Source organism: Moschus berezovskii, chromosome 22 (assembly GCF_049115385.1).
Source record: "Moschus berezovskii isolate FMDL1 chromosome 22, NW_MosBer_1.0, whole genome shotgun sequence".
In the NCBI taxonomy this organism is placed as follows: domain Eukaryota; kingdom Metazoa; phylum Chordata; class Mammalia; order Artiodactyla; family Moschidae; genus Moschus; species Moschus berezovskii.
In genome coordinates this window covers 17773608-17800537 of record NC_142481.1, presented here as the reverse complement: position 1 = coordinate 17800537, position 26930 = coordinate 17773608, and the positions used below count along the sequence as shown (strand labels likewise).

Here is a 26930-nt window from a genome sequence, read left to right as displayed (position 1 = left end):
ACCAGAAGGAAGGAGTTGGAGTCTTGAAGGTTCCTGGCGCAAAGAGCAGGACGGGAGGATGAGGACGGGGAAGAGTGTCAGACCTGGCTGCCTGGGGGTGACGTCTGGGCTTGGAGGAGCAGCGCTGGGGGAGAAATGGGGACAGAAGCTACTCTGTGACTGGCTGCAGCCAGCAGGAAAGATGGAGCCGCAGAGCCCCAGGGCAGAGTCAAGAGGGAAGGGCCTCCTCTGAGGTCGGAACACCTCCACCCCCACTCAGCCCTTTCTCCCGGGAACAGTTGGCCAGAGGGGAACCTGACTCCAGCCGGACACTCTATTCCGCCTGACAAGGTCGTGACTCCCTGGCCCAGCCAGGACTCCCCCGGGGAAAGAATAGGGCCTGGTCACCTGCCCTAACCTTAGGAGCCACAGCACACCCTGTGAGGACTGAAGGACAAGGAAGCCATAAGGTAGGGACATTGGGGTGTCTGGGGACTCTGGGGTCCCAGGCTGGCCTGTAAGGGTCAGGTTCTTCCCAGACCAGGGGAAACCCTCTCTGGGTCCCATGGGTCATCCTTCTCTGTCCCCCCCTCCCAGCAGCAGAGAAGCCCTCACAGTGTCCTGCAGTGAGGACAGACAGACACTAATCTCATCTCCCCAGACCCATGTGGCCTCCAGTATCACAATCATAATGGCAGGAACTGGCCTTGTTGCCTCCCTTTGTTTGTCTTGGGAGGGGCAATTGCTGAGCAAAGAGGGAAGGGAAATCCTGGCCTTAATCAGCTGTTACTCAGGCCCCTGGGCCTCTGGGGCCCTCTCAGACCTGGCTCCTTCCTGGCCCTGTGTATCAGGAAGGGAGCTGGGGTGGCGGGTGTATAGAGAACCCAGGGCTTGACCATAGTACATTCATGCTAGAAAAAATAAACCCCAGTCCAGGGGCACGAAGAGAGTTCACTGACCACTTGCTGTGTGCCAGACCCTGGGCTAGCCCTCCACTTGTCAGAGCTCCCTGACACTGCCCGGCCACCCTCGGAGGTCACCATCAGCTTCTCCAGCTTCCAGAAGAGGAACCAGGGTCACAAGGGAGGATGTTGGCCGAGATGGGAATCCCACCCAGATCTCTCTGACCCCCATGCTATGCTCTGAAGCTCAGCTGACCCCTCCTCCCACTGGGCAGCGGGAGGTGGTGAGGGGCAGGGTTTGCATGGGAACTCTCCCCTTCACCCCTTCACCTCTTCTTTCTTCCCCAGAGGCCACACCACGGTCCAAGACCCCCGGCTGGGTGGCAGAGCTATGCCCATGGCTGAGTTCCTGCCCCTGCTGCCTTGTGCACCCCTCCTGACCCAGGATGTCTGTGCCCAGGACTCACGGGTGCCCCCAGCCGAGGAGCTGAGCCAGGAGGCACAGGGTGGCAGGGTCCAGGGCCCGGCCCCTAAGCACTGGAAGCTCCTGGAGGTGCCCACCATTCAGATAACACCAGCCAGCAATGGGGAGTCACCCCCTTGCACTCCACCCCCCCAGCACCTGCAGCTGCCGAGGACCCCAGACCTGGAGAGTTCGCCCCAGGACAGGTCAGCCCTAGGTGGTGGGATGGGAAAGGGGTTCTCTCTCTCAGGACTCAAGCTCAAGGGTGGGTTCCCTGTGGCTGGCATTGTCCTGGTGGGGGGTTGAAGGTCAGTTAGAATGTGGCTTTAGCCCCACAGGGGCCTGACTGGAAGTTGTGAAATATATGCAGATAGAAACTGGAATGTGTTGGGATAATCAGCTATGCTCAGCTGAGCACTGCTTACTAAGACCAGACGCAAATACTCACCAACTGGTGTTTTTCAAACTTTAGGTCATGACCCATTTAAGGGCCATGAAACCAATTTAGTACACTGCAGTGAACACTTTTTTTTCCAAATAGAATCAGGAGAGAACTGAACATAACACAGTGTAAAAAAAACAAAAAATAAAAAGAATAAGAAAATAAGACAGTGTAGCAGGCAGTAAACAAGTATGGTTTCCTACCAATTTTGTGACATTACGTATATAGCAGACCCTCCATACCCATGTGAGTATTCTAAGACCCCTGTGGATAAACTCTGCAGATGCTCAAATCTCTTACATAAAATGGTGTAGTATTTGCATATTACCTACTCACACTCTCCTGTATACTTTAGAATACCTCTAGATTACTTACATGTTTCTGTGCAGTGCTGTGCTGTGCTGTGCCCAGTTGCTTCAGTTGTGTCCAACTCTTCGCAACCGTGTGGCCTATAGCCCGCCAGGCTCCTCTGCCCACAGAATTTTCCAGGCAAGAATTCTGGAGTAGGCTGCCATTTCCTGCTCCAGGGGAATCTTTCCAACAAAGAGATTGAACCCGTGTCTCTTGGCGTCTCCTGCTTTGTTGGCAGATTCTTTACTGTCTGAGCCACCAGGGAAGCTCCAAATACAATGTAAACAGTTGCCAGGCAGCAAACTCAAGTTTGCTTTTTGAAAAAAATTTTTTTTAAATTGAAGCACAGTTGATTTATAATGTTGTGTTCATTTCAGGTATATAACAAAGTGATTCAATTATACATACATATATATATATCTGTTATTTTTCAGATTATTTTCTACTACAGGTTATTTATCGTAAGATGGTGAATATAGTTTCTCGTGCTATACAGTACATCCTTGCCGTTTATCTTTTTTCTTTTTGGCTAAGCCACAGGGCTTTCAAGACCTCAGTTCCTTAATCAAGGACTGAACCCAGTACCGGCAGTGAAAGCACCGAGTCCTATCTGGACAGCCAGGGAAATCCTAGACTCCTAATTTATCGCTTTCCTGTTCTGGAAAATTTTTATACAAAAATTATTATGCTATACACCTGAAATTAATATAATATTATCTCTCCAGTTTTTAAAAACTGAAGCATAGTTAATTTACAATGTTGTCTTAGTTTCAAGTATATTTCTCCCAGAATTAAAAAAAAAATTCTGTTTTGATCTTTGATTGGTTGAATCCATGGACGTGGAACCTGCAGATATGAGGGCCGATTCTATTTCTAATTGTGTACTTGGAGACCAATATAAAAGGTATTTCCTGTTGCAGCTCATGGGCAAAAAAAAAAAAGGTTAAACAAAACTTCTACAAAGAAACACTACCTCTGGCACAAGGAGACAGGAACAAGGAGGCTGAAGGCTATAGGAGGAAAGAACTACATTGGCCTTTAACAGAAATGTCATTGTGTTTTTTCCAACAATGAACATTTGGATAAGAGTTAAAGTTTATGAAGTAGGGCTGTATGTGTTAATGTGGAGAAATCTCAGAAATGAAGATGATGGAGAAAAACAGATTGCAAAATGATAGTAGGAGCCTAATTGTGTATCTTTTTAAAAGATTTTGAACAACAGGATATATATTGTTAGTGGATGCATCTTGATGCAGAAAAAGGATAGAAAAATGTACAAAAATGGTAAAATGTCCACATCTATTATATATGCTTGGGGGGAACCAAGATAACTCTTGCATTTTTCCTGTTTGAAATAAACATTCCCTAATTAAAATTTTTTAGGTATTTCAAAAGAAGAAACAGGCCAAGAGAAATACAAAGAAAGAGAACAGTGAGACAGAAGGAGATGGTGGGAGGAGGGCCTCACTGGGATCTGACCCTGAGATCTGACCTTGAGAGGCAGTTGTCCAAGAACTGAGCTTTCCTACAGAGGGAAAGGGAGTGCAAAGGCCTGGGGGCAGGAACAGGAACTGGGGAGTCAGAGCAACAGCCGGGAGGCTGGGTAAGCTAGAGGCAGGGAACAAAAGGGAGCCAAAGAAGTTAAGGGTGGAGTCTTTAGCAACTTTGCTTTTAGCTGGACTGAGGTGCAGCCAGAAGGCTCTATGCTGGAGGGCTTCGACCTGACACAGGTTCCCAGGCTCCTTCAGGCTGTGTGTGGGGAGCAGGCTGTCGGGGTTGGGAGAGAGCAGGGAGACCAGGGAGGAGGCTGTGTGATGGTCCAGGAGGGAGAGGATGGAGGCTGGGCCAGGGTTGGGGCAGGGAGGGAGAAGAGTTTAAACTGGATAGATTTTGTAGGAGGAGCCTACAGGGTTTGCTGAGAGACTAGAGGGAAAGAGAGGGGTCAAGAAAGGCTGCAACTTGGGCATCCCAGGCGGAGCTATTGGTAAAGCCTCTACCTGCTAATGCAGGAAATGCAAGAGTCGTGAGTTTGATCCCTGGGTCAGGAAGATCCCCTGGAGAAGGGAATGGCTACCCATTCCAGTATTCTTACCTGGAGAATCCCATGGACAGAGGAGCCCGTCTGGCTACAGTCCACAGGGTTGCAAAGAATTGGACAAGACTGAGTGACTGAGCACACACCCACCAAAATGCAGAAGTCGGTGGATGTTTTAGGAGGGAAGGGGTGTGAGTGTGGAAAAGCCGTGGGAATGGAGTTTTTTTCAAGAGGTAGGAACAGCCTGTCCTGGAGAGGGGTGGGGAGCAAGTCTGAGCTGGGGGTGGGATGTGACCAGGAGCTGTGAGGTTCTGCGCACACATCTGTGTTCTCGGGGGAGGAGTCCAAGACACCGAGAGACCCGGGGAGCTGCTGCAGAGATAAAGGTGGGTTAGGGCATCAATGGAGGATTGCGTCCACCAACAGCGACGTTGGCGAGTCACTTCCCATCTTTGAGGCCGGGGCTTCCCCGTCTATAAAAGGGGAGCACTCCCGCCTCCCCCGCTCCCAACCCCATCCTGTGGGAAAACCCTGACCACAGAGAGTTAGTGGGGTTCCCAGGACTGGGGTGACTTGCTCGACGTCATGGCTGACTGGGGCTGGCACTGAAAGGGGTCCCCAGAGACGCCGCTCAGAGATGCGGAGAGGGAGGCGGCCTAGGGCCCCACCTCCTTCCCGCCAGCTGCGGTTCCCCGCGTCCCCACTGCCCCAACACCTCCGTTTCCCCGAATCTCCCTCCCATCCCCAGCCCCGCCTCCTCTCTCAGGTTCCGCCCCGGGTGGGGAGTAGGGGTACGTAGAGCGCCCGGCCCGAGGCCTCACTGGGGCTGAGGATCCCCCTGGGGTACCAGGCGAGCGCGCCGGCCTGTGCCCAGGCTCCCGCGGCGGAGTTGTGTTTCTGATCGAGTCTGTCTGTGTTTTTCCGTTTCGGTCTTTCTCCGACCCCGGTCCATTTCTCTGTCTCCTCAGATCCTCCGTCTCTCTGTTTCTCTTCGCCCCTCTTCTAGCTCTCTCCGGGCCCTGACGACCCCGCCGGCCCCTCTCGACCTCCGTCTCGCTCCTCCTGCTCCTGCGCCCCGTCGCTCCACCTCTCCTCTCCCTCCAGCATCGGATTCCTCGCTGGGTCTCGCTCGGTCCCCGCCGTCCTTCCCTCGCCTCTGATCAGCCACCCCTCGCCCCGGCTCTCCGTCTAGTTCTCACCTCCTGCTTTCCCGCCTCCCCTCCGGTCCCTTTCTCCCTCTGGGGATCGGCGTCTCTGCCTCGAGGCCCAGCCGGCCCTGCCCGCCAGGGCCGATCCCTCCCGGCCGCCGGTCCCCGCCCGGGCCGATCCCTCTCGCCCCCTCCCGCGGGCGGGGGGCGGCGCCGTGACGCGCGGGGCGGAGGCAGCAAAGCGGAGCTGACGCCGCGGCGGCGTCCCGCGGCCCCGGCCTTTTGTGCGGGCAGAGGGCGGCGGGGTTGGGGCGGGGTGGGGGGCACGGCAGCCGAAGAAGGAGAGGCGGCTGACCGGCGGGGACGCCCGACGCCGCCCAGCCCCGCACAGCCCGGCCCGGCCCTGCCCTGCGGCTGGGCGCGCCCGCCGCGCCGCATCCATGTTCGAGTGAGGACCGCGGCGGGGGCGGGGGCGCGGGGAGGCCCCGGGGGGTCGCTGGGGCGGGGGCTCCACGGGCTCGGCCCGGCGTGGCGCGATCGCAGCCGAGGTCCCGGAGCTTGTGCACCGCGGTCGGCCGGAGGGGAAGGGAGGGAGGCCTCGGGGGCCCAGGGGTGCACTCGGGGGTGGGGCGCTGACGGCGGGGTAGCCCCCCGGGTCTGCTCGGCACTGCCCGGACGCGATGCGCCAGCCTGGCGGAGCTTTGCCTGGGGGTCCGGGGCTCATCGCGCTAGGAGCGCGGCCTGCCGGGAGCGCCCCGGGCCTCCTTTGCTGCTGCCTGGGAGGTGAGGAGTGGGCGCGAGGCTGACCCGGGTCTTCGGGCCTGCGGTCAAGGCTGGGCGGAGACGAGCCCCCGCCGACCGGGCTCCCAGGCCCATGAGTCCGGGGCAGGCCCGGGAGCAGCCTCTCCAGGTCTGGGCCCCCTCCCTCGGTTCTGGTCTGTCTCAAGTCTCGAGGTTGCTCAGATGGGGTCTTCTACGTGGCCGGCCGACCGCGTGCCTCAGATCCTCTGGGGTCCTGAGCACGGAATTGACCTAGTCCCTGTCCGGGCCCAGAGTATTCTAGATTATGCATTGTAGGTGTCTTGGACGTGTGTATGCAATCTGTGTTCCTGGTGTGCAGGCAGCTGTGATCCTCTTTGGCTCTGTGTGTGTATGTGTGTGGCTTCATGTGGTGGTGTAAGCTCAGTGTGTGTGTCTGACTGGGATCGTAGTGTGTGTCTGGGGCTTTGTGTGTGTGGCTGTGACCTTCCGTGGTTGTGTGTGTGTACTGTACCTCATTCCATCAGACATCCGCGTGTTTAGTTGTGACTTTAGAGTGTGTGTACATGTGTCTAAGCCTCCTAGTGTGCAGCAACAGCTGTGGTCCTCCTTGGCCGTGTGCCTGTGTGTGTGAATTTATTATCTCAGATTCCATCTGTGTGGCTCCAAGTGTCACTGTAAGTTGCCTGTGTGTTCAGTTGTGACTTTGTAGTGTGTGTGCCTGTGTCAGGGGCTCTTTGTTTGCTGCTGTGACCTTTCACCTCTGTGTGTGCTTGTAATTTACCTCTGTACCTATTAGCATAGTGTGCAAACGTAAGTCACCAGTGTGTCCATGTGTGACATTATTGTCTGGCCTCGGCCTTGGTGAGTATGACTGAAGCCCTCTGGGGTTGTATCTTAAATCTACGTCTGATTCCGTCTTTGTGTGAAAGTTCCTGTGTGTGTCCCTTTATGACATTGTTGTACGCCCCTGGCTTCCATGTGAGCATCTGGGATCCTCTGGGGCTTTGTGTGTGTGAAGGGTGTGTGAAGAATACGAGAGAGAGACCCCTTGTGGCTCTTAGTGAGCCCGGGACCCTCCCTCTCGAGACCTTGGGTGTACCCTTGACAATCTGGAGCAATAATAATAGCTGACATTATTATGAAAGTTCTCCTGTGCATGATTTCAAATTCAATCCCTGGCCACTGTGTTGTCGAGGTGTGTCCACAGCCTTCGGGGGCTGCGTTGTTCCTGAGTCCTTCACGGCTGTGTGTGTATAGGGCTCTCAGTCACTCGGCAACAGCATTTGCCACGTCCATCTCGTGCCACGTAAGAGCAGGTCTCCGCTCTGTCTTCTGCTTCTGACGGGGAGTGCCATGAGAACTGAGCTGAGCCTGGCCTTAATTTACCTGCATGGTGCACGTGTTAGCTGGGGGCCTCTGGGACTGTTCTTTCACTGTGTGGCCCTCTCTCTCACTGTGGAGATGTTACTTTCAAGTCTCCTCCGAAACTTCCCTGGAGCTGTATGTGTGAACGTACCTGGGACTTTTCTGTTTCTGTCACCCTCTGCAGCTGCAAGTCTTTGTCATGCATGCAGCTGTGTGTGTGACTTCTGGGGCATTGTGTGTGACTGTAATATACCTGTGATATTGCTGCTGGGTGTGTGGGGGTGAGGGGGTGGGGGAGATGTCTTACAACTGTGGGGACTGCGGTTCGCCTGGGACCCTGGCTATGTGTGACCCACGTGGAGGTTCCCTTTTGTGCACACCCGTGCACAAAATGCCCCTGCCCCGCTCTGCCCAGAGGGAGCCGTTGGCTCGTTTAGGCCCAGGAGGCCGGAGGTGAGGTGTCTGCAGTGGCAGAACCCCATTCTCTTCCAAGTCCCTCCAGCCTTGTCACCATGGCGGGGCCCCTCCCCCCCACTGCTGCAGCCTGCCTGGTGGGGCAGCCGCAGGGTGTCAGCACTTCCTCTTTGTCCTGCCGAGAGCAAGATCTGGGGGCGCAGAGCAACAACTGGGGGCGCAGGCTGTGCCCTGGCTGCATGTGCTGAATCTGTCTGCAGGCGCCCTCCCCATACCTGCGGCTGCAGGAGCGTAGGAGGGGTGGAGGTCTTGTGCTCAGCCACTTCAGTCATGTCTGACTCCTTGCGACCCCATGGACTCTAGCCCACCAGGCTCCTCTGTCCATGGGATTCTCCAGGCAAGAATACTGGAGTGGATAGCCATTTTCTTCTCCAGGGGATCGTTTCAGGCTGGAGAGGCAGGAAGATGAGGCAAGGGGGGAATATGATCACCCCTCCTTCAAACCCTTCCCCCAGCCCACAAGGGCCCTCAGGGTGAAGCCCAGACTCCTGCCCAGGGCCCACAGGGCCTGTGGGTGGGCCTGGGGCCTCCTATCCTCCTTCCCCAGCACCCCCTTTCCACCTCACTCCTCCTCAGCCTTGCCAAGCTCAGTCCTGTTCCGGAACTCACTGTTCCTGCCCCTAAAACAGCCTTCCCCGGCCTTTTGCCAGATCCTTGTCCTCGGGGCTCAGATCAAGTGTGCCCTGAACACCGCCCCGCCCTAGTCCTTCTTTATCTCTGGGGTCCTCCAACTTGAACTTGCATTAGAGTCTCCTGGGCCCCACCCCCACTTCCTGATTCAGGAGGTCTGCAGTGGGTCCCGGACTCTGCATTTCTAACCACTTCTGGGCACTTCCTGTGAGCAGCGCTTCTTGGTAGCACTGACCAGTGTCTGAGGTCATCATCCTCATTTACCTGTTCTCTTATTGATCATCCCTGTTCCCCAGTCAGAATGCCAGGTCCTTGCAGGCAGGTGGTGCGTCTGTCTTGCCCCCTTCTGTGTCCCCAGCGCCTGGTGCAGGGCAGGGGCTCGGTGTGCACTCAGAGAGTGAATGGCTGCAGTTGGGGTCAGTTGGGTTAGGCTGAGGTGTTTGTGCAGTACCTGTTGGAATCAACGTGGCACTTTGGCAGCAAATGGGCTGCATTGACAGCAGGGCTGTGTGCTCCATTTCAGTCTAACAGTTCTTAATAAAGGTGCCTTCCAGGTGGCCGGCTTTATGTCCTCCTCCAGACAACCCTGTAAGGTGGATGTTGCTATTAGTCCCATTATACTCAAGAAGAAACCGAGGCCCAGAAAGGTTCAGACACTTGCCCAAGGTCACACAGCAAAGTGGCCCAACTGTAGTGGTCTCAGGCTGCCAAGGTTTGGGCAAGTCATACACTTGGTGGAATCCAAGTTTGGGGATGGGGTAGGTGGGGGTAGGTGGACTGAATCACTCATTCAGTCCACAAGGGCAGAAGCTTGCAGAGCACCCGCTGTATGTCAGGCCTCCTTCTAGGCAGGGGGGTGCACCTGGGGACGAAACCCCCTCCCCCTGTGAAGTGCACCTACTGGCGTGGGAGGATTTGAAACAAGAAAATACAGAAGTGTAGGAGAAGTGAAGAGGAGAATAGTGGAGAGGGAAGGGGCTTGGGAAGAAGAATGTGCTTTACATGGAGAGGTGAGAGGAGGCGTCTTAGAGAAGCGAGCCCTGAGCAGGGGATGGGGTGAGGACCACGCCTTCCCCTGGAGTGAAGTGCAGTGGTGGGGAGAGCTTAGACAGGAGGGCCCTGACCTGACTGGGGAGGAGGCTGCTGAGATGTCCAGGAGGGAGAGCCTGGAGGCTGGGCCAGGGTCCTGGTGCAGGAGGAAGTAGTCCACATAAAAACAATGGAAATAGATCTCAGAGCTGGAACAGGGGAACCTTCTAACAGATTAAAAATGAAGAGTAAGTAGGAAAGAAGCAGCAGCTTAGGTTTTTAGCTCAGGCAACTGAGTGGAAACTATTTGTTCAATAAATATTTATTGTATGAATGAATGAATAAGTTAGTTTGAAAAACAGCAGGCATAACTGAGAGCTCACTTTGTGCCAGGCTCTGTTAGAAGCCCTTTACACGTATGGGCTTGTTTAACCCTCCAAAGAAGAAAACGACATGTGTTTCTTACCCCTGGGTGATATAGATGAACTCACCGAGGACAGGGAGCTGGGGGGCCTGCTCTGGAGCATTCTGCGAGGAGGTGGAACAGGGTGGGTGGGTGAGAATCAGTGGGCTGAAGGGGGCCCCCCAAACAGGCCCATTGCCATCCCCCAGCCCACCTCCCCCCATAGGAACCTTCTTCTCCCCGCAGCACAGCGCCCCACTCTGGCCGGAGCACGCCAAGCAGCTCTCCATCCCTCCGTAAGCGCCTGCAGCTCTTGCCCCCAAGCCGACCCCCGCCTGAGCCGGAACCAGGCACCATGGTGGAGAAGGGGTCGGATAGCTCCTCAGAGAAGGGTGGGGTGCCCGGGACACCCAGCACCCAGAGCCTGGGCAGCCGGAACTTCATCCGCAACAGCAAGGTTGGTGCCAGCTCAGGTGGGGTGGGGGCGGGGCGGGAGCACAGGGGGATTCAGGGGCTCTTCTGACTCCGTTCCTTTCTCTTGCAGAAGATGCAGAGCTGGTACAGTGTAAGTATCTGGGCAGGGGGCCTTGCCGGAGGGATGAGAGGGAGGGGGACAGGTACTGGGCCCAGGGGCCGCTGGCTGCCACTGTCAGAGAGTGGGCGCTGGGGTCAGGAGACCTGGGAGGTGGTCTCATCCCGTGCTGCTCCTTACATGCTCTGTGACCTTGAGTGAGTTGCTTAACCTCCTTGAGAAACCCAGTAGCCACCTTACTAGACTGAAGGGAACACTCCCCGAGAGTCAGTGATGCTGGTGGGTACCTGACACAGCGCCTGGCTTCTGTGGCGATCAGTAAATGGCTCTCATCATGGTTACTCTTGTGTTACGGGCAGTGGGAGCCAGAAGTGAGCTAGACACTGAAGCCTCAGAGAGGCTGTCCCGGGCTGAGACTGAGGGGTGCTGGGAGCTTTGAGGGGCAGAATTTTAGGGGTGTGAAAATCCATCCCAGTTCTTACCTCCCAAACATTCCCCAGATGCTGAGCCCCACGTACAAACAGCGGAACGAGGACTTCCGGAAACTGTTCAGCAAACTCCCTGAAGCAGAACGCCTCATTGTGGGTGAGTCATACCCCCACCCCACCCCCAGCCAGACCCTGAGCCCCCAGCTCTGCCCTCCTGACCCTCCCCGCGTGCGCCGGCCTGGCCAGGCCAGCCTGTGACTCGGGTGTCTGCCCGTCTCTCCTCTCGGCCGCCTCAGATTACTCCTGTGCCTTGCAGCGCGAGATCCTCCTCCAGGGCCGCCTCTATCTCTCCGAGAACTGGATCTGCTTCTACAGCAACATCTTCCGCTGGGAGACAACCGTGAGCCGACCCAACCGGGACGAGGAGGGGCCCCGGGGCGGGCAGTGGCCTGGCCCCTTCTGACCCACCTTTCATCCTCAGATCTCCATCCAGTTGAAGGAAGTGACGTGTCTGAAGAAGGAAAAGACGGCCAAGCTGATCCCCAATGCCATCCAGATCTGCACGGAGAACGAGAAGGTGAGTGAGAGGAGCGGTGAACAGGGGCCCCAGGTCCCTGATCTTCACTGGCTCCTCTCTCCTCCCCACCACCCAGAGCCCTGTTCACTCTGCACCCAACTTCTCGCAGGGAATACCCGTTCTCTTTACCCCAGCCTGGGCTCCCATCGTCTCTAGCCTGGACCCTGCACCTGCTCCTGACTCAGGCCCTGCATCTCTCTTCACCCAGCTGCTCAGGGATAGTTTTAATAGCAAAATTCTATCAGCTCAGAGGCCTTTTCTGCCAGGAAGGCTTCCCTGCTGCTCCGTCTGTGATTGTTGCCTCGTGGTCCAAGATGGCTGCCTCACACCAGTGGCCCAGACAGGAGAAAGAAATAGGGAGGGAAAGTTTCACAGCAGATTTCTCTTTGTGTTTTCTTGGCTAAAAGGGGATCTGTTATCCATTCCTAAGTGGGCATAGGAGACTGGGTATGTGCCCTGGGCTTCCCCCGAGCAGCCCAGCCACTCTGGACTGACCCTGTCTCCTGCCCTGGACTGTGAGTCCCAGGGCAGGGCTAGGGGCCATCTCCTCATCACTGGGACTCCAGAGTTGTCCACTGCTGGGCTGGCCACAGAACTGACATTCTGTGGGGTGAGCGAGGGGATGACTGAATAGCTACATTGGGCTGGGGAGCCGGGAACACAGTGTGTGCACAGGCGGAGCTTCCTCCTCCTTCTGGCCTGGTGTCTTCCCCACCGCTCATACCCCTCTCTCTCCTGCAGCATTTCTTCACCTCCTTTGGGGCCCGAGATCGCTGCTTCCTCCTCATCTTCCGCCTCTGGCAGAATGCGCTGCTTGAAAAGGTGGGCCTGGGCAAGTCCTGGACAAGGGGGCTAGAGGCCAGACGGGGGAGGGGGGGGCCACAGAGCCAGGGATGCTAGGACTCGGGGGACCCCTCCAGCTCTTCTTCATGGGCAGCAGGTCCAACGCACCTGCAGCTTCTCCATAGGCCACCCCCCACTGCCCAGAGGGCCTCCACGGGCTCCAGTGCCATAGCCTACCCACAAGAAATGCACACCCACGGCCCCTTAGTAACCACCAGTGAATCAGAAATGCTCTGAAGGGACTTCCCTGGAAGTCCAGTGGTTAAGACTCTGAGCTTCTAATGCAGGGAACGTGGGTTCAATCCCTGCTCAGGGAACTAAGATCCCTTATGCTGCATGGCCAAAAAAAGAGAAAAAAAACTCTGAAAATGGGGAGATTTGGGGTATGTTTAGCAACAAAACCTGGCTTGCACTAACATGGAGATTTACAATCCCTGTCAGCACTTTCTAACAGAACTTGATGCTATGCTGTCTGATATGGCAGCCGCTGACAACACACGCCTATTGAACTCTTGGCTAGTGTGTCTGAGGAACTGTATTTTTAATTTAATTTCAGTTTGAATTAATTTAAACTTAAAACATTCTGTGTGCTTCTTATATAACACAGGTCTGTATTTATCTCAATTAATGGGCCACAAAATATTTATGTGTATGACTGGGGTCAATCTTAAATGTAACTGTGATTCAACATAAAATTATAGTATCCAGTGTAGAATATACCTATGATTCTCAAACCAGAGTTTCAGGAACCCTTTACACTCTTTAATTATAGACTCCAAGGAGGTTTTGTTTAAGTGCAGTATATCTGTCAATATATACTGGATTAGAAATTGAAACTGGGAGCTTTTTAAACATAAGATACACAAATATACTTGGATTAGCCACCAGAACAATGATAATATCACAGTCTCTGGGAAAACCAACTGTATACTCATAAAAGAATAAAAGTGAAAAAGGCAAGTAATATCTAATATCTTATGCTACTAACACTTGTCACACTTAATGGAAATAATTTTTCCGTCATGGATTCCCTAAAAGGGTCTAGGGGACACCCAGAAATTGGACCACACTTTGAGAACCTCTGGTAGACTCTGCACTTACTGGATGCTAATATAATACAGATATTTTGGGTATTACAGTATAGACACTGTAAAATATTTCTTATATCCCCAAATTTCTTTATTTTGAATCAAGTTTTACCCCAAAGATTTTAAGTAAGGGATTTCAGACCATTCCTTATCACATTCTGATAGTCTGTTATGGGCCAGCTCTGAGTGGGCTCTCCTGGGATGCCCATTATTGTTAAAAGAGTTTATGTAGCATGAGTTTGGCAGCAAGCAGCTAAAAACCCAACCAGACAATGGTTTAGGCAAACAGATGCTGAGGTACTTCAGGTAGTAATAATAATAGCTGACACTTAACAGAGCTACTGGGTGCCAGGAACTGTTCTGAGCTTTCCATGAATTAACTTACTTAATCATCACAGCCACCCTTCGAGGCAATATGGTTATCTTTATTTCACCAAGGAGGCACAGAGGGAAAGCCTTGCCCATGGTCACATATGCTTTTCTGTGGCTGAGTGGGGGTTCTGACCCATTGTAGTCAGGTTCTGGAGTCCACTTAATCACACTGATGCCCATGTAACAAGAGGTCTGGAGGTAGGCAATCCTGGGAGGGGGGAGTGGTTGAGGGCTCCCTGCGTCATTCACGACCCAAACTCTTATCCGTTATTTCACACCATCATCCTTCTGCTGTTGATGTTTTGTCCACGTGCTTATTGCCTCATGGTTGCAATATGGCTGCTACAGCTCCAGATGTCGTGCTCTCACTTAACTATCCCAAATGTGAAGGAAGAAAGGGATGGATGGAAAGTGAGCATTCCTTTATCAGGAAGGGAAAGGCTCTTTCAGCAGACTTTTCCTTACATTTCTTTGGCTAAAACTTGGTCACAATCACCTTTGGTTGCAGAGTTATATGGGTTATATGGCAAATGAGAAAATGAATTGGTATAAGCTAGTTTTAATTCTCTGGGGCTGGGGAAGATTTTCACCTCAGACATATCAGGGTCCTGCTGGCAGGAAGGGAGGGTGGATAGATGTTGGGGCCTGCTACTGCTGGCATGCAGCACCTCAGAAGGCCCAAACACACTCCTCTAGCAGGGCTCACTCACATCCTGTCCTCCAAGGGGGCTGCAGCTGTAGCCATCCTCAGGGGCAAGAGTCCTGGAGCAGGAGCCTGAGGGAGGGACAGGGCAGCATCAAAGTCTTCAGGGAGGCTGAGGGCAGCCAGACTGCTGGGGATGGAGTTCAGCCCTATCACTAAGTGCAAGTCACTGAACCCCATCCATCACATGGGGACCATTCCTCCCTTGGAGCACCTGAGCTGGCCCCAGAATAAGTGCTCCATCACGTCAGCTCTTGGGAGGCAGTGCTGTCCAGTGGTTAGCTTCAGGGCTGGCCCAACACTCTGGGATCATCTCAGTACCTCCACTTTCTAACTGAATGATGTTACACCACTTTCTGTGGGACTTCCCAGGGGGCACCAGTGCTAAAGAACCCGCCCGCCAGTGCAGGCGATGAAAGAGATGTGGGTTCAGTCCGTGGGTCAGGAAGATCCCCTGGAGTCAGAAATGGCAGCCCACTCCAGTTTTCTTGCCTGGAGAATCCCGTGGACGGAGGAGCATGGCAGGCTACAATCCATGGGGTGGCAAAGAGTCACACGACTGAGCACACACACATGCACCTTTGTGCCTCATTGTCATTATCTTAAAATGATGATAATATTAGCACCTACTTGACAGAACTGTTTTGAAGACTTGTTGAGTTGGCACACGTGAAGAGTTAGAAGAATGCCTGGCACGTGGTAACAATTTAGTGAATGTCAGTTGTCGCTGCTGCTATTATTAATATTACTATCTCATCAGTCTCATCTAGCCCCTCTGGCCGTGGGTAGCTCCTGAGGACGCCTGGGAGAAGTATTGATAGTTGGGGGCAGGACCACATGGCGGGTGGGAGCATTAGCTCTGGAGCCTGGCTGGGTTTGAACCTCAGAGTTGACCTCAGGCATGACTTCTCCACTCTGGGCCTCATATTCTCTTCTATAAAACTGAGACGTTTAACCTGTAGCTGTGAAAGTATTGTGAGGACCATCATAAAACAGGGTCATGAGCCACATACTTTCACAGGCTTGTTCCTGGGCTTGGATTCCAGCAGGTGGTAAACTGATTTTTGTAGGAAAAAAAATATAAAGGGGCAGCTATCCCATTACTGTTTTAGGGGAAGGAGGAGCTTGTTTCAGAGAAGGCAATGGTAGGCCACTCCAGTACTCTTGCCTAGAAAATCCCATGGATGGAGGAGCCTGGTAGGCTGCAGTCCCTGGGGTCGCTAAGGGTCGGACAGAACTGAGCGACTTCACTTTCACTTTCAAGGGAGAATTCCCCAGTACACTGGCTCCTACCCAGTGGGTTGAGAGAGGCCTGCGATGGGAGGTCATGCTCCCCCTTGTGGACACCTGGGGAACTGCTGAGGCTGAGGCTGGTGTGGGTGAGAGGGAAGGGCTTTGACCAAGGTAGAGGCCAACCCAATATCCTGCCCATCCAGACGCTGAGTCCCCGCGAGCTCTGGCACCTGGTGCATCAGTGCTATGGCTCAGAGCTGGGCCTCACCAGCGAGGACGAGGACTATGTCTGCCCCTTGCAGCTGAATGGCCTAGGGTGAGTTGATGGTTGGTGGCTGGTTCCGGGGGGTTGGGAGGAGACACAAGGGACTGTGTCCATAGCTCCTGGAATCCTGGGTGGACCAAGGTAGGTGTACAAAAGTTTGGGAGACCAGGAGGGTGTGTGGGATCTCAAAGATCACAGTGGTCTCACTCCCTCTTTCTCCTCAGGAGCCCCAAGGATGTGGGCGATGTAATCGCCCTGAGCGACATCACCCCCTCGGGGGCAGCTGACCACAGCCAGGAGCCAAGCCCCGCAGGCTCACGCCGGGGCCGCATCACCCCCACCCTGTCCCGGGCCAGCAGTGATGCAGACCATGGGGTGAGCAGGAGGGTAGAGGAGAGAGGAGGGTGCTGGGTGGGGCTGGGGAGAGGAATGGACTAACAGATTGAGGGCACCAGCAGGGAATGGACAGAGAAGAGGGGGCTGCAGGGGTGAGCGAGCGGATGGATGGAGGACTGGGATGGAGCTGGGAAGAGGGGCGTGGGAAATAAGCACAGGTAGGGGAAGAGAGACAGAGAGAGGAGGGACAGGTAGATAGATGGAAAGGGGGAGAGACAGAAGAGCCAAGAGAGAAATGCATGGATGGCTGGGTGAGGTGGGTGCAGTCAGATGAGGCATGGACAGGACAGGCTTGTGGCCCAGGCGTCCACGACACGCCTGACTGAGAAGCTGAGAGGGGTCCTCCTCTGGGTGGCCCCAGCGCCCCTCGCCGCTCAGCTATGGGCCCTCGGAACACACAACCTCCCCAGCATTGGTTTTCCTGCAGTCTCGAAGCCTTCTGGTGGATGTGGGCACCCAAGGGATAAGCTTGGATTAAGCTTTTCTCTGCAGGCAGAGGAGGACAAGGAGGAGCAGACAGACAGACAGCCAGACGCCTCCTCCAGCCAGACAGTGACCCCGGTGGCTGAACCGCCGAGCGCAGAGCCCACCCCACCTGACGGGCCCACCTCCCTGGGTCCCTTGGATCTGCTGCCCAGTGAGGAGCTGTTGACAGACACGAGTAACTCCTCCTCGTCCACGGGGGAGGAAGGTAAGGCACGTGGCCCGACTCGTTTGCTTTGGCTACACGAGACAGACTTTACTCAGACTGGCTGACCAAGGGAGTTGCTGCCTCACAGGACTGAAAAATCCACAGCATGGGCAGATAAGGCATTCACGTGTTCTTGTTAGAAATCTGTCCATATTTCGCTCTGCTTCGAAGGCAGCTTAGCAAGGTGGGTAGGAGCATAGAATCTGAAGCCAGATGGCTGGGGCTCAAATCCTGGCCATGCCACTTCCCAGCTGTGTGACGTGGGCAAATTATTCAACCTCTGAGCCTCATTTTCCTTATCTGAAAAATGGGTTGGTAGTAATAATGCCTACTTCACAGGGTTGTCATGAAGAGAAAACCATTAGACATAAGCCATTATGTATTAAATGGCTTAATACATGTAGAATGCTTGGGCCAGTCCGTAAGTGTTGGCTTATTTCCATCAGCGGCAGCAGCATTTCCATTTTTTCCATACTAACTTCATTCTCAGGTAGCGTCTACTCTTGTGGGGGCAGAGAGAGCTCCAGCCCTGCCCCAGATAAGCCTAGTGGAAAGAAAGCCTGCTTTTCCCAGTGACTGCAGCAAGCTCTAGGGTTGGCTCTGATTGGAGAGCTGGCCTACCCCTGAGCCCTACTACTGTGGCTAGTGGCCTGGCCTGGGTCACACATGTATACGCACATATACACACACCCTGAACCAATCACTGTGGCTGGCCTGGGACACACATGCATGCGCACACACCACCACCCCCCTCCCCGAGTCCCATAACTGTGGCTGATAGCTTGGCCTGGATCACACACACTTGTGCATGCCCACACACACACACACGCACACACCCTGGACCAGTCACCGTGGCCAAAGGCTCAAGGTTATGAGCTTGAGGGTGGGCTTATGACAGGTCCACCCCCATCGTCACTGGGACTGCAAGTATGTGGGTCTAGGTGTGTGCTCCACCTTGAACCCACAGTGATGGCTCTGACTGTCTGGCTTGGGGCGCACGCGCACTCTGAAGCCATCCTGTGGTGGAGGGAGCTGAGTCGCTCCATGTCAGTGTCCACTCTGGTCCAGGAGGACGGGGCTGCCCGACCGCCCCGCAAGAGCTGGGAGTGGGGAGGAGCGGCCCCCCCAGAGGGAACCCGAGGAACGCAGGCAGCCCCATGTGCTGTCCTTCTCTGTCTCCCAGCCGACCTGGCGGCCCTGCTGCCTGACCTCTCCGGCCGTCTCCTCATCAACTCCGTCTTCCATGTGGGCGCCGAGCGGCTCCAGCAGATGCTCTTCTCAGACTCGCCCTTCCTGCAGGACTTCCTGCAGCAGTGCAGGTTCACAGGTCAGGGGCGGAGGTGGCTGGGGTCCCGGGGCGGGGCGCGGGGAGGCACAGGCCAGGAGACCGGCAGGAACCGCCATGCAGACTGGGTGCGGTGGGCCAGGGAGTGAAAAGCAGCGATTGTGAGACCAGAGGGGCTCCACCTCCTACCAGCTGAGTGGCCTTGGGCCGGGGCAGACCTCCTCTGGGCCTCAGTTTCTTCTGTGTGGGGCAGGTGTGATGCTATACCTGCCTTGTCAGGTTCTCGTGAGAACTAAATGAGTCAGTCCTGGGGAAGGGCCTGGAACAGGAGCAGATAGGAAGCCATTTAATAAATATGAATAAAGCCTGCTCTGTCAGGCCAGTGCAGAGCCCAGGACAGATGAGTCCAGTGGGAACAGCACTGAAGAGATACTGACACAGATAAGCATGAGTATCAGAGGGGTGGCTGTGATCTAGGGGGTATCAGGAAAGGATGCTGGAAGGATGTGAATTGAAACTAAGGCCTGAAGGAGGAACTTTCCTAGGGAAATGGGAGGGGGTGGGAGAGAGGAAGTCCAGGGAGGCCAGCAGGGTACCTGCAAAGGTCCTGAAGCTGGAGGCAGGCACTGGAAGAACGCCCCGGGGGTTGGGCCCCCAAGGCCAGGTGTGGAGGGGGGAAACCACAGCACCAGGGGAGGCAGAAGGGCTGACCAGGAGACCAGCAGGGAGCTCGGGAGGCTACGAAAGAGGTTCAAGTAGGGGAGAGGCCTGTGTCTTTTCTTGATTGATGAAAAAGAACCATGCAGCATCTTTTGCAGAGTGGGTAAGACTGTGCCTTACGTTGGGAGCTGTCGAATCCCCCCAAACTATGCTTATATTCTGGAGAGAGTAGCACATCAGACTGAGAGGCTCAGACTCTGTCCAGCAGTACTGGGGAGTCATAGTGTTGTAGGGAGGGACAGGGCCAGCCTTGGCTGTTAGGAGCTCCCCCTGGACCAGAGCTGCAGATGGAGGCCAGAACCTCAGGGGGAGGCTGGAGAGGTGCCCTGGAATGCCAAGGATGGGATGAACCAGGACAGTGCTCAGGCAGTCAGTGAATAGATAGTGTCCAGGATGAGGCCCAGGGCTCTGCAGGGAGCCTGAAGGACGGTGGGGCCCAGAAAAGAGGGGCATGTTTCAGGGGTTGGGGAGGCCAGTGGCCCTGCGGGGTCCTGAGGATTTCTGGGGGTGTTCAGGAGGTCGCAGGACCCTAGGTCTCAGGCTCAGGGGAGAAACCAGGCCTGGCAGCATGGAGACTAGGGGTGCAGAGTGGATGCAGTGGCCCAGAAGGGCTGAGAAGTATGGGCAGGAGAGAGGTCCTGGCTCCAAGGATCATCAGCATCTAAAGTTTTAGTTATCTAGAAGGAAGATGGGGTAGACACCGGGGTGGGGGCAGGGAGGAGGTGCGGGTTTAGGAGCCAGTCTCCAGAGAACTGGAACCTTCCCCAAAAGGCTGGGTCTCCTACTGCCTGAGGGCAGAGGACTGGAGAATGGTGTCTTCACTCTGCCCCTCCACCCCCCAGACGTGACCTTGAGCCCCTGGAGCGGGGACAGCAAGTGCCACCAGCGCCGAGTGCTGACCTACACCATTCCCATCAGCAACCCGCTGGGGCCCAAGAGCGCCTCTGTGGTGGAGACACAAGTGAGCCAGCAGGGTGGCCAGTGGGTGGGGGGCTGAGGGTCGGGGCAGGAAGGATGGCGCTGACTCCTGGCTCCCTCCTTGACCCCGCAGACGCTTTTCCGGCGCGGCCCCCAGGCGGGAGGGTGTGTGGTGGACTCCGAGGTGCTGACGCAGGGCATCCCTTACCAAGACTACTTCTACACTGCCCACCGCTACTGCATCCTGGGCCTTGCCCGGAACAAGGCCCGCCTCCGGTGAGCCACGCCCTGGCCCCGCCACCTGACACCCGGGCCCCCCGCCCCATTCTCCCCGTCTTGAGTCAGTCGCAGAATGCTGGTTGCCACCCTGGCAGATGAGCAGAAGTCAGGAGGTGGTTGACCTGAGCCACCAGAAGGGTGGAGTCACCACTTACCAGGAGGGGAAGGCGGGGAGGGTTTGGGGGAAGACCGGGAGCTCAGCTTGGGACATGCTGAGGTGTCTCTCAGACCCCCGCGTCGGGGTGGACACAGCCACAGGATGGAAGGGCTTCAAGGGTGAGGTGTGGGCTAGGATGGAAGTCTGGGTGGACAATGCTGGGGCATCTCCAAAGGTGGGAGACCTGCCATGGTCGCGGGTGTGGACAGAGAAGGGGCTGTGGGCTGAGTGGGGTGTTGTGTGGGGATCACAGGGAACCCTTGTGGGGGTGGTGTCTGTTTTGTGTGTGGGTGACATGGGGCCCCCTCTGAATTAGAACAGGGCATGCACCCCCTGGGGAATGGGACAGCAAGGCTGCAGTCAGCCCCTGACCCCCTCCCCCGGCCCTGCTCCCCAGAGTGTCCTCCGAGATCCGCTACCGGAAGCAGCCCTGGAGCCTCGTGAAGTCCCTCATTGAGAAGAACTCATGGAGCGGCATCGAAGATTACTTCCACCACCTGGGTAGGGGGCAGGGGCCAGGCGGGCCGCAGCTGGGGTCAGGGCCCGGCCGGGGCAGCCGTGCAGAGCCCTCTCCTGTGTCCGCAGAGCGAGAGCTCGCCAAGGCCGAGAAGCTGTCCCTGGAGGAAGGCGGAAAGGATGCGCGGGGCTTGCTGCCTGGCCTGCGCCGGCGGAAGCGGCCTCTGAGCTGGAGGTCTCACGGTGATGGGAACCCGCACCCGGACCCTGACCCCTGTGCCCGGACTGGCATGCACACCTCGGGTGGGTCCCGTCAGGCCTGGCTGGGGGCTGGGGAGGAGGTGGGGGCCGGGGTGGGGTGAGTAGAGATGAGTCCATCTGACTCGGAGTTGCTTCCCCACAGGCTCCCTCAGCTCCCGCTTCTCGGAACCGTCTGTGGACCAGGGCCCCGGGGCGGGCACCCCCAGTGCCCTGGTTCTCATCAGCATTGTGTGAGTAAGGGGGCCAGGCTTGGGGGGATCAGGGTGCAGGGGATCTGCACCCTGGCTGTGCGACCCTGGGCCAGTGCTTGGCCTGTCTGGGCCTCTGCTTACGTGGGACTGTGGGTCACCCCACAGCAAGGGTTAAAGGAGGCGATGTTTGGGATGTGCCCAGGAGGGCTCCTCAGCTTGTATCGCTCAGTTTGTCATAGAGAGGTCATCCCCGCAGGGAGATGGAAACCCTGGGGCTCTGGGGGCAGTGGTCAGAGGGGGTATGATCTTACCCAGGGAGCTGGCTCCCAGGGGAGGTAGAATTAGGTGAGCCAGGAGAAGTTTACGCATGGAGGTTTCAGGTTTTCTGTGCTCAGCCCTGAGCTGTGTGACACAAGGGACACAGTAGTGACCAGCAGTCCTGGGGCGAGACAGGTCTGGCACCAGATCAGAGGGATGAGGTTGTGATGGAGGGAAAGGGCAAGGGCGACAGGGAAGCCTTGGGAGGCCGGGGAAGGCTTCCTCCAGGCCAGACAGTGGGTCATTGGGGAAGGCATCCTGGGAAAGCAGAGGATTCTGAGCTGAGACCACCCCCCACCCACAGTGGGTTTAGGCTGGAGAACCCACCTGCACAGAGGCCTGGGCTGGGGGTATCCTGGCCTGGGGGTCCCACATGCACAGAGGTCTGGGCTGGGGTATCCTGGCCTGAGGGGTCCCACCTGCACAGAGGCCTGGGCTGGGGACCCACAAGCCAAGAGCCCTGGGCTGAGGGACCCACATGCATGGAGGCCTGGGCTGGGGGTATCCTGGCCTGGGGGTCCCACATGCACAGAGGCCTGGGCTGGGGGACCCACCTGCACAGAGGCCTGGCCTGGAGGTATCCTGGTCTGGGCTGGGGGTATCCTGGCCTGGGGGTCCCACATGCACGGAGGCCTGGGCTGGAGGTATCCTGGCCTGGGCTGGGGATATCCTGGCCTGGGGGGACCCACCTGCACACAGGCCTTGCCTGGGAGTATCCTGCCCTGGTAGGGGGGTCCCACATGCACAGAGGCCTGGGCTGGGAGCAGGGCACTCTGAGGAGATGGAAATGAGATCCATGCTCCTGCCAGACCATGGGCAGTGAGAGATCGGCCTTGTGCTCAGACTGTGGGCCTTGGTTGGCCTGTAACAGTGGTCCATGAGGGGCTGTGTGGCATGCTCAGCTTGGGGCTGCTGGGGTTGGGGGTCAAGGTGTGGCCAGGACAGGCTGGGCAGCTCTCATCTCTTTGTCTTCCCCCTTCTCTGCCTTCTCAGGATCTGTGTGAGGTAGGGTCCTGCGTCCTTCCCTCCCTTCCCCTGTGACTCGCCCCCTAGCTGCAACCCCTTCTCCTTACTCCGTGCCCCCGGCTCCCCCAGCGAGGTGACCAGAGCAGCAGTTAAGGGCTCGGGCGTCAGGCCAGCCTGGGTTTGCACCTGGCTTTGGCTTGTGTGACCCCAGGCATGTCACTCACTCTGAGTCTTGGTTTCCTCCTCTGGAAAGAGGGCTAGTCAGCGTGCCCCTTCAAGGCATGGTCAAGTGGGTGCCCCCCACTTGTGGGAGCATTGCTGTCCTGACCCCTGACCTCTGACCTCATCTGCCCAGCCTCATCGTCCTCATCGCCCTCAACGTCCTCCTCTTTTACCGCCTCTGGTCCCTGGAGAGGACAGCTCACACTTTTGAGTCCTGGCACAGTCTGGCCCTGGCCAAGGGGTGAGTGGGTAGCCCCCAGGGGTTGGGAGCTTGGGCAGGTCGGGGGGAGGCCAAGACCCCACTTGGGCCCTGTCTTCCCCACAGGAAGTTCCCCCAGACGGCCGCAGAGTGGGCCGAGATCCTGGCCCTGCAGAAGCAGTTCCACAGCGTCGAGGTGCACAAGTGGAGGCAGATCCTGCGGGCTTCTGTGGAACTCCTGGACGAGGTGCGGCGTGGGCTGCAGGGTCCTGCGGTCATGTCCCGAGATGCGGCATAATGCATCCCGGCCTCGCTTTCCTCCTGTGTTAAATGAGAAAGCCATTCATAGTCCTCACCTCCCAGGGTTGCTAGAGAAATCAGCGAGATGGAAGATAGAATTTATTGCTTCTCATCCTGGGGAAGAAGTCTAGGATGTCTTGACTTCAGGCATGGCTGGATCCAGCCACCCATTAGTAATAAGAATTGGTCTCTCTTACCTTCTGTTGACTCTGCCCACCCCCAGGGCTGGCTTTATTTCGGGGGCATCCCAGGTTGACTGAGATGGTACCTACAGCTCCAAGGTAGCAGCCAAAGGAAGGAGCTCATTCTCACTGGCTGCTGGGTCACGTGCCCATCCCCCAACCAGTCACAGAAGCCAGGGGTAGACGAGACTTGGTCCCTGAACCCCTTCCTGCCTGTGAGGTGACTAAGGGATCGTGTGAGGGTGGGAAAGAGGTTCTCCAAAAGTTAGGGATCTCATTTCCAGGAGGGGTTGCCCCAGACACCCACTGTAGTTTGCTGGCAGTGTCTATTCAGACAGCCAAGTTCAAATTCTGACCTGTGAATTTGAACATTGACATAAGTCTGACTTGTGTCAGTGACTTCACTGCAGAGGCCTTGGCTTCCTCCTCTGTGAGTGGGATGATAATCAGTGTTACTCCAAAGGCTGCCAGGAGGATTGAAGGAGTTAGCATCCAGGACTTCCTTGGCAGTGACTCCAAGCTTCCACTGCAGGGGCGGTGGGTTCGATCCCTGGTCAGGGAACTAAGGCCCCACATGCTGTGGAGTGTGGCCAGAAAATAGTATTAACTAGAAAGGAGTTACCTGTGAGTAGCATCCAGCTCATGTAAACACCTTGCCTGTGTTTGCTGTTATTAGTGGGATCCTGCAAAGCAGATGCTCAGTAAATGCTGTGGTGGGTCAGCACAGGTGCCAGGCGCTGGGGAGCATCTGGCCTTGACTGGGTGCCCAAGGGCATCATAGCCCACGTTGCTGGGTGATGCTAAAAGTCCCTTCTGGTCACTCTGAACTATAATGCTGAGGTCCACCTTTAGGGGCCTCATTGAACCCTGAAATCATGCTAGGAGGAAGGGGAAGGGCTGTGCAGGACAGGGACGAGGGATCATCGAGGCTGGTGTGCCATCACTCAGAGACAGGAGGTCAGGGCCTTCCCGTCCTGAGTTCAGTTCTGATTATGTTCCTCTGCCAAGGGCATGAAATTGACTACACCGATTGAGCCAGATGGTTCTAAGAGCTAAAATGACCAACTGATGTGTTTCTCATGGCCAGCCTCAGAGAGGGATGCTCTTGTTACCACTCCACCTCTCCCTCCCCCTGCCACGTAACAGACAGGAACATTGAGGCAGAGACATTCCCAAGGTCACACAGCAGGGAGTAAGACTAGCTAACATGCACCCAACACTCTGTGTGCCAGGTCCTAGGCATACACCTGGGAGATCCCTGAAGTAATCCTATGATGCAGGAGTATTACTGACTAGTGTCTCAGCTGAGCGACCCGGGACGGTTAAGGTGCTTGCCCACGGTTCCCCCATAAAAAGCTTGAACCCGGGCCATCTGGGCCCCTTCCACGTGCTGCCTTTGTTGTTGTTCGTTGTTCAGTCGCTCAGTCATGTCCAACTCTTTGTGACCCCATGGACTGCAGCAGGCCAGGCCTCCCTGTCCTTCATTATCTCCCAGAGTTTGCTCAGACTCATGTCCATTGAGTCGGTGATACCATCCAACCATCTCGTTTTCTGCCTGTGAGAAGTCAGACTGGATGCGGAAAGGCTCCTCTCTCAGCACAGGCTGACCTTGGCCTCTCTGGACCTTGCCCAGTTCCTCAGCTGCAGGATGGTGGGGGTGTATCACCCCCACCAGCACTCACCCCCGACCTTGCCCACCTCTCCCCACAGATGAAGTTCTCACTGGAGAAGCTACATCAAGGCATCACCGTCTCAGACCCTCCCTTCGACTCCCAGCCACAGCCTGACGACAGCTTCTCCTGAGGACACACGGCCATCCTCCTAAATGGACAGATAGACACAGAGGCTCGGTGGCCACTGCTGGCACAGTGTGAGCACCGGGAGCCTCCCGCCCACCCCTCCCGGCGGCCTGGCCAGGGGCCACACAGACACGGGGACCACAGAACCGAGATGCACTTTAGACCAGCGTGTGCGAGTCCAGCTGCCGTCGCCTGCCCTGCCAGAGAGCTGGCCTGGCCTTTGGCAGGCCCCCCACTAACTTATTATGCCCGTCTGGGGTTGTGGGGGCTCCTCCTGGGGTGCACGATTCCCTCAGCTCTGGGTTTAATGTATTATATTTATTTGGGGCTGACAGAGCCCCAATAAAAGGTTGGAAATGGCTGTGATTGTCCTTGCAGGGCCCTGGGAGCGGTGAGAGCCTCCTGTTACACTTTGATCCTGCTGCAGTAGGAGGGGCATACAATCCATTTTTCTGGGGCTACAGACACCGACATGACCTGGGATTCCTAAGCAGCTTTGCACCATCAGGATCCAGTGTGGGGGCTCCAAGGACAGACTGGTGGCCTGGTTCTATCCTATCTCTGATACTTAGCAGGCATGTCACCTGGAGCGGTTCAACCTCTCTGAGCTTCAGTTTCTTCTGTGCAATGAGCATAAGAATAGTACCAGTCAGGGACTTACCTGGTGGTCCAGTGGCTAAGACTCCATGCTTCCACTGCAGAGGGTGCAGGTTTGAGAGCCCAGGTCAGGGAATGAAGATTCTGCAAGCCTCACGGAGTGGCCAAGTAAAGCAAAGAATAGCACCGGTCTTTCAGAATCGTTAGAAGTGAGTTTTCTCGAACTTTAGCTGCATCAGAATCTCCTGGAGGACTCTTAAAAAACAGATAGCTGGACTCCACCCTCAGTTTGAGACTCAGCCCACCTGCCTTGAGTCTGCTGAGGTCTTGCACTGCCAACAAGTTCCCAGGTGATGCTCATGCTGATTGTCCCCATTTTGAGAACCACTCTATAAGGATTCAAGGAATTAATAAAGGTGGCTACTTGAAACAGGGCTCACAAAGAGTAAATATTCAATAAAGGTTACTATTATGGCAGAAAAAAAATCAGGGGAGAAAAAAAGTAAGTCATATAGTAAGGACCAAGTATGTACCAGACTCTGTGCCAAGGTCTGAAGTATTAGTCTCTCAGTTGTGTCTGACTTTGCAACCCCACGGACTGCAGCCCACCAGGCTCCTCTGTCCATTGGGTTTCCCAGGCGAAAATACTGGAGTGGGTTGTCATTTCCTTTTCCAGGGGATCTTCCCGGCCCAGGGATCAAACCCCCGTCTCGTGCATTGCTCATCTGAGTCACCAGGAAATCCAAGTGTCCATTTAATTCTCAGTTACACCATGAGATGGAGGCAAATAGTTACATGCCTGGTACCACTCAGCAGAGAGGCAAGGCCTAGCCCCTGGTGTCTCTACCTTCAGATACAAAGGATCCCCCCACACCAGAAGTTGAGGCCGCTGAACCTTACCTTACCGATTCAGAAATGAGCCTAGAGGCAAAACCTCTGGTCCAGGTAGAACCCAGATCTGTCTCACTC

General features: G+C 55.8%; 1 protein-coding gene across 3 annotated transcripts; it reads left to right on the top strand.

The window, feature by feature from the left end:
- Positions 1-329: 329 nt before the first annotated feature.
- On the top strand, positions 330-25724 carry GRAMD1A (GRAM domain containing 1A). Of its 3 annotated transcripts, XM_055410774.2 has the most exons (20): positions 330-449; positions 1230-1550; positions 10230-10440; positions 10528-10548; positions 11016-11100; positions 11240-11343; positions 11425-11520; positions 12262-12342; positions 15963-16075; positions 16249-16399; positions 16913-17111; positions 18295-18438; positions 19959-20077; positions 20168-20310; positions 20868-20971; positions 21056-21229; positions 21330-21417; positions 23018-23125; positions 23210-23330; positions 25276-25724. In XM_055410774.2, exons 2-20 carry the CDS (start codon positions 1273-1275, stop codon positions 25366-25368), a joined length of 2433 nt encoding a protein of 810 aa, XP_055266749.2. In that variant the 5' UTR covers positions 330-449; positions 1230-1272; the 3' UTR covers positions 25369-25724. The 3 variants fall into 3 exon arrangements, with proteins under 3 accessions (XP_055266749.2, XP_088686846.1, XP_055266750.2); XM_088830720.1 differs by lacking the exons at positions 330-449; positions 1230-1550 and adding an exon at positions 5455-5768 and having other exon boundaries at positions 10235-10440; XM_055410775.2 differs by lacking the exons at positions 330-449; positions 1230-1550 and adding an exon at positions 5455-5768.
- Positions 25725-26930: the final 1206 nt, after the last annotated feature.

What these genes read in the sequence shown, in the direction of transcription:
- GRAMD1A (XM_055410774.2), top strand. Translation starts at nt 1,273, where the DNA reads ATGCCCATGGCTGAGTTCCTGCCCCTGCTGCCTTGTGCACCCCTCCTG. An exon ending in GAGAGTTCGCCCCAGGACAG is followed by an intron (nt 1,551 to 10,229) that starts GTCAGCCCTAGG and finishes TTCTCCCCGCAG; the next exon opens with CACAGCGCCCCACTCTGGCC. An exon ending in GCAGCAGTGCAGGTTCACAG is followed by an intron (nt 18,439 to 19,958) that starts GTCAGGGGCGGA and finishes TCCACCCCCCAG; the next exon opens with ACGTGACCTTGAGCCCCTGG.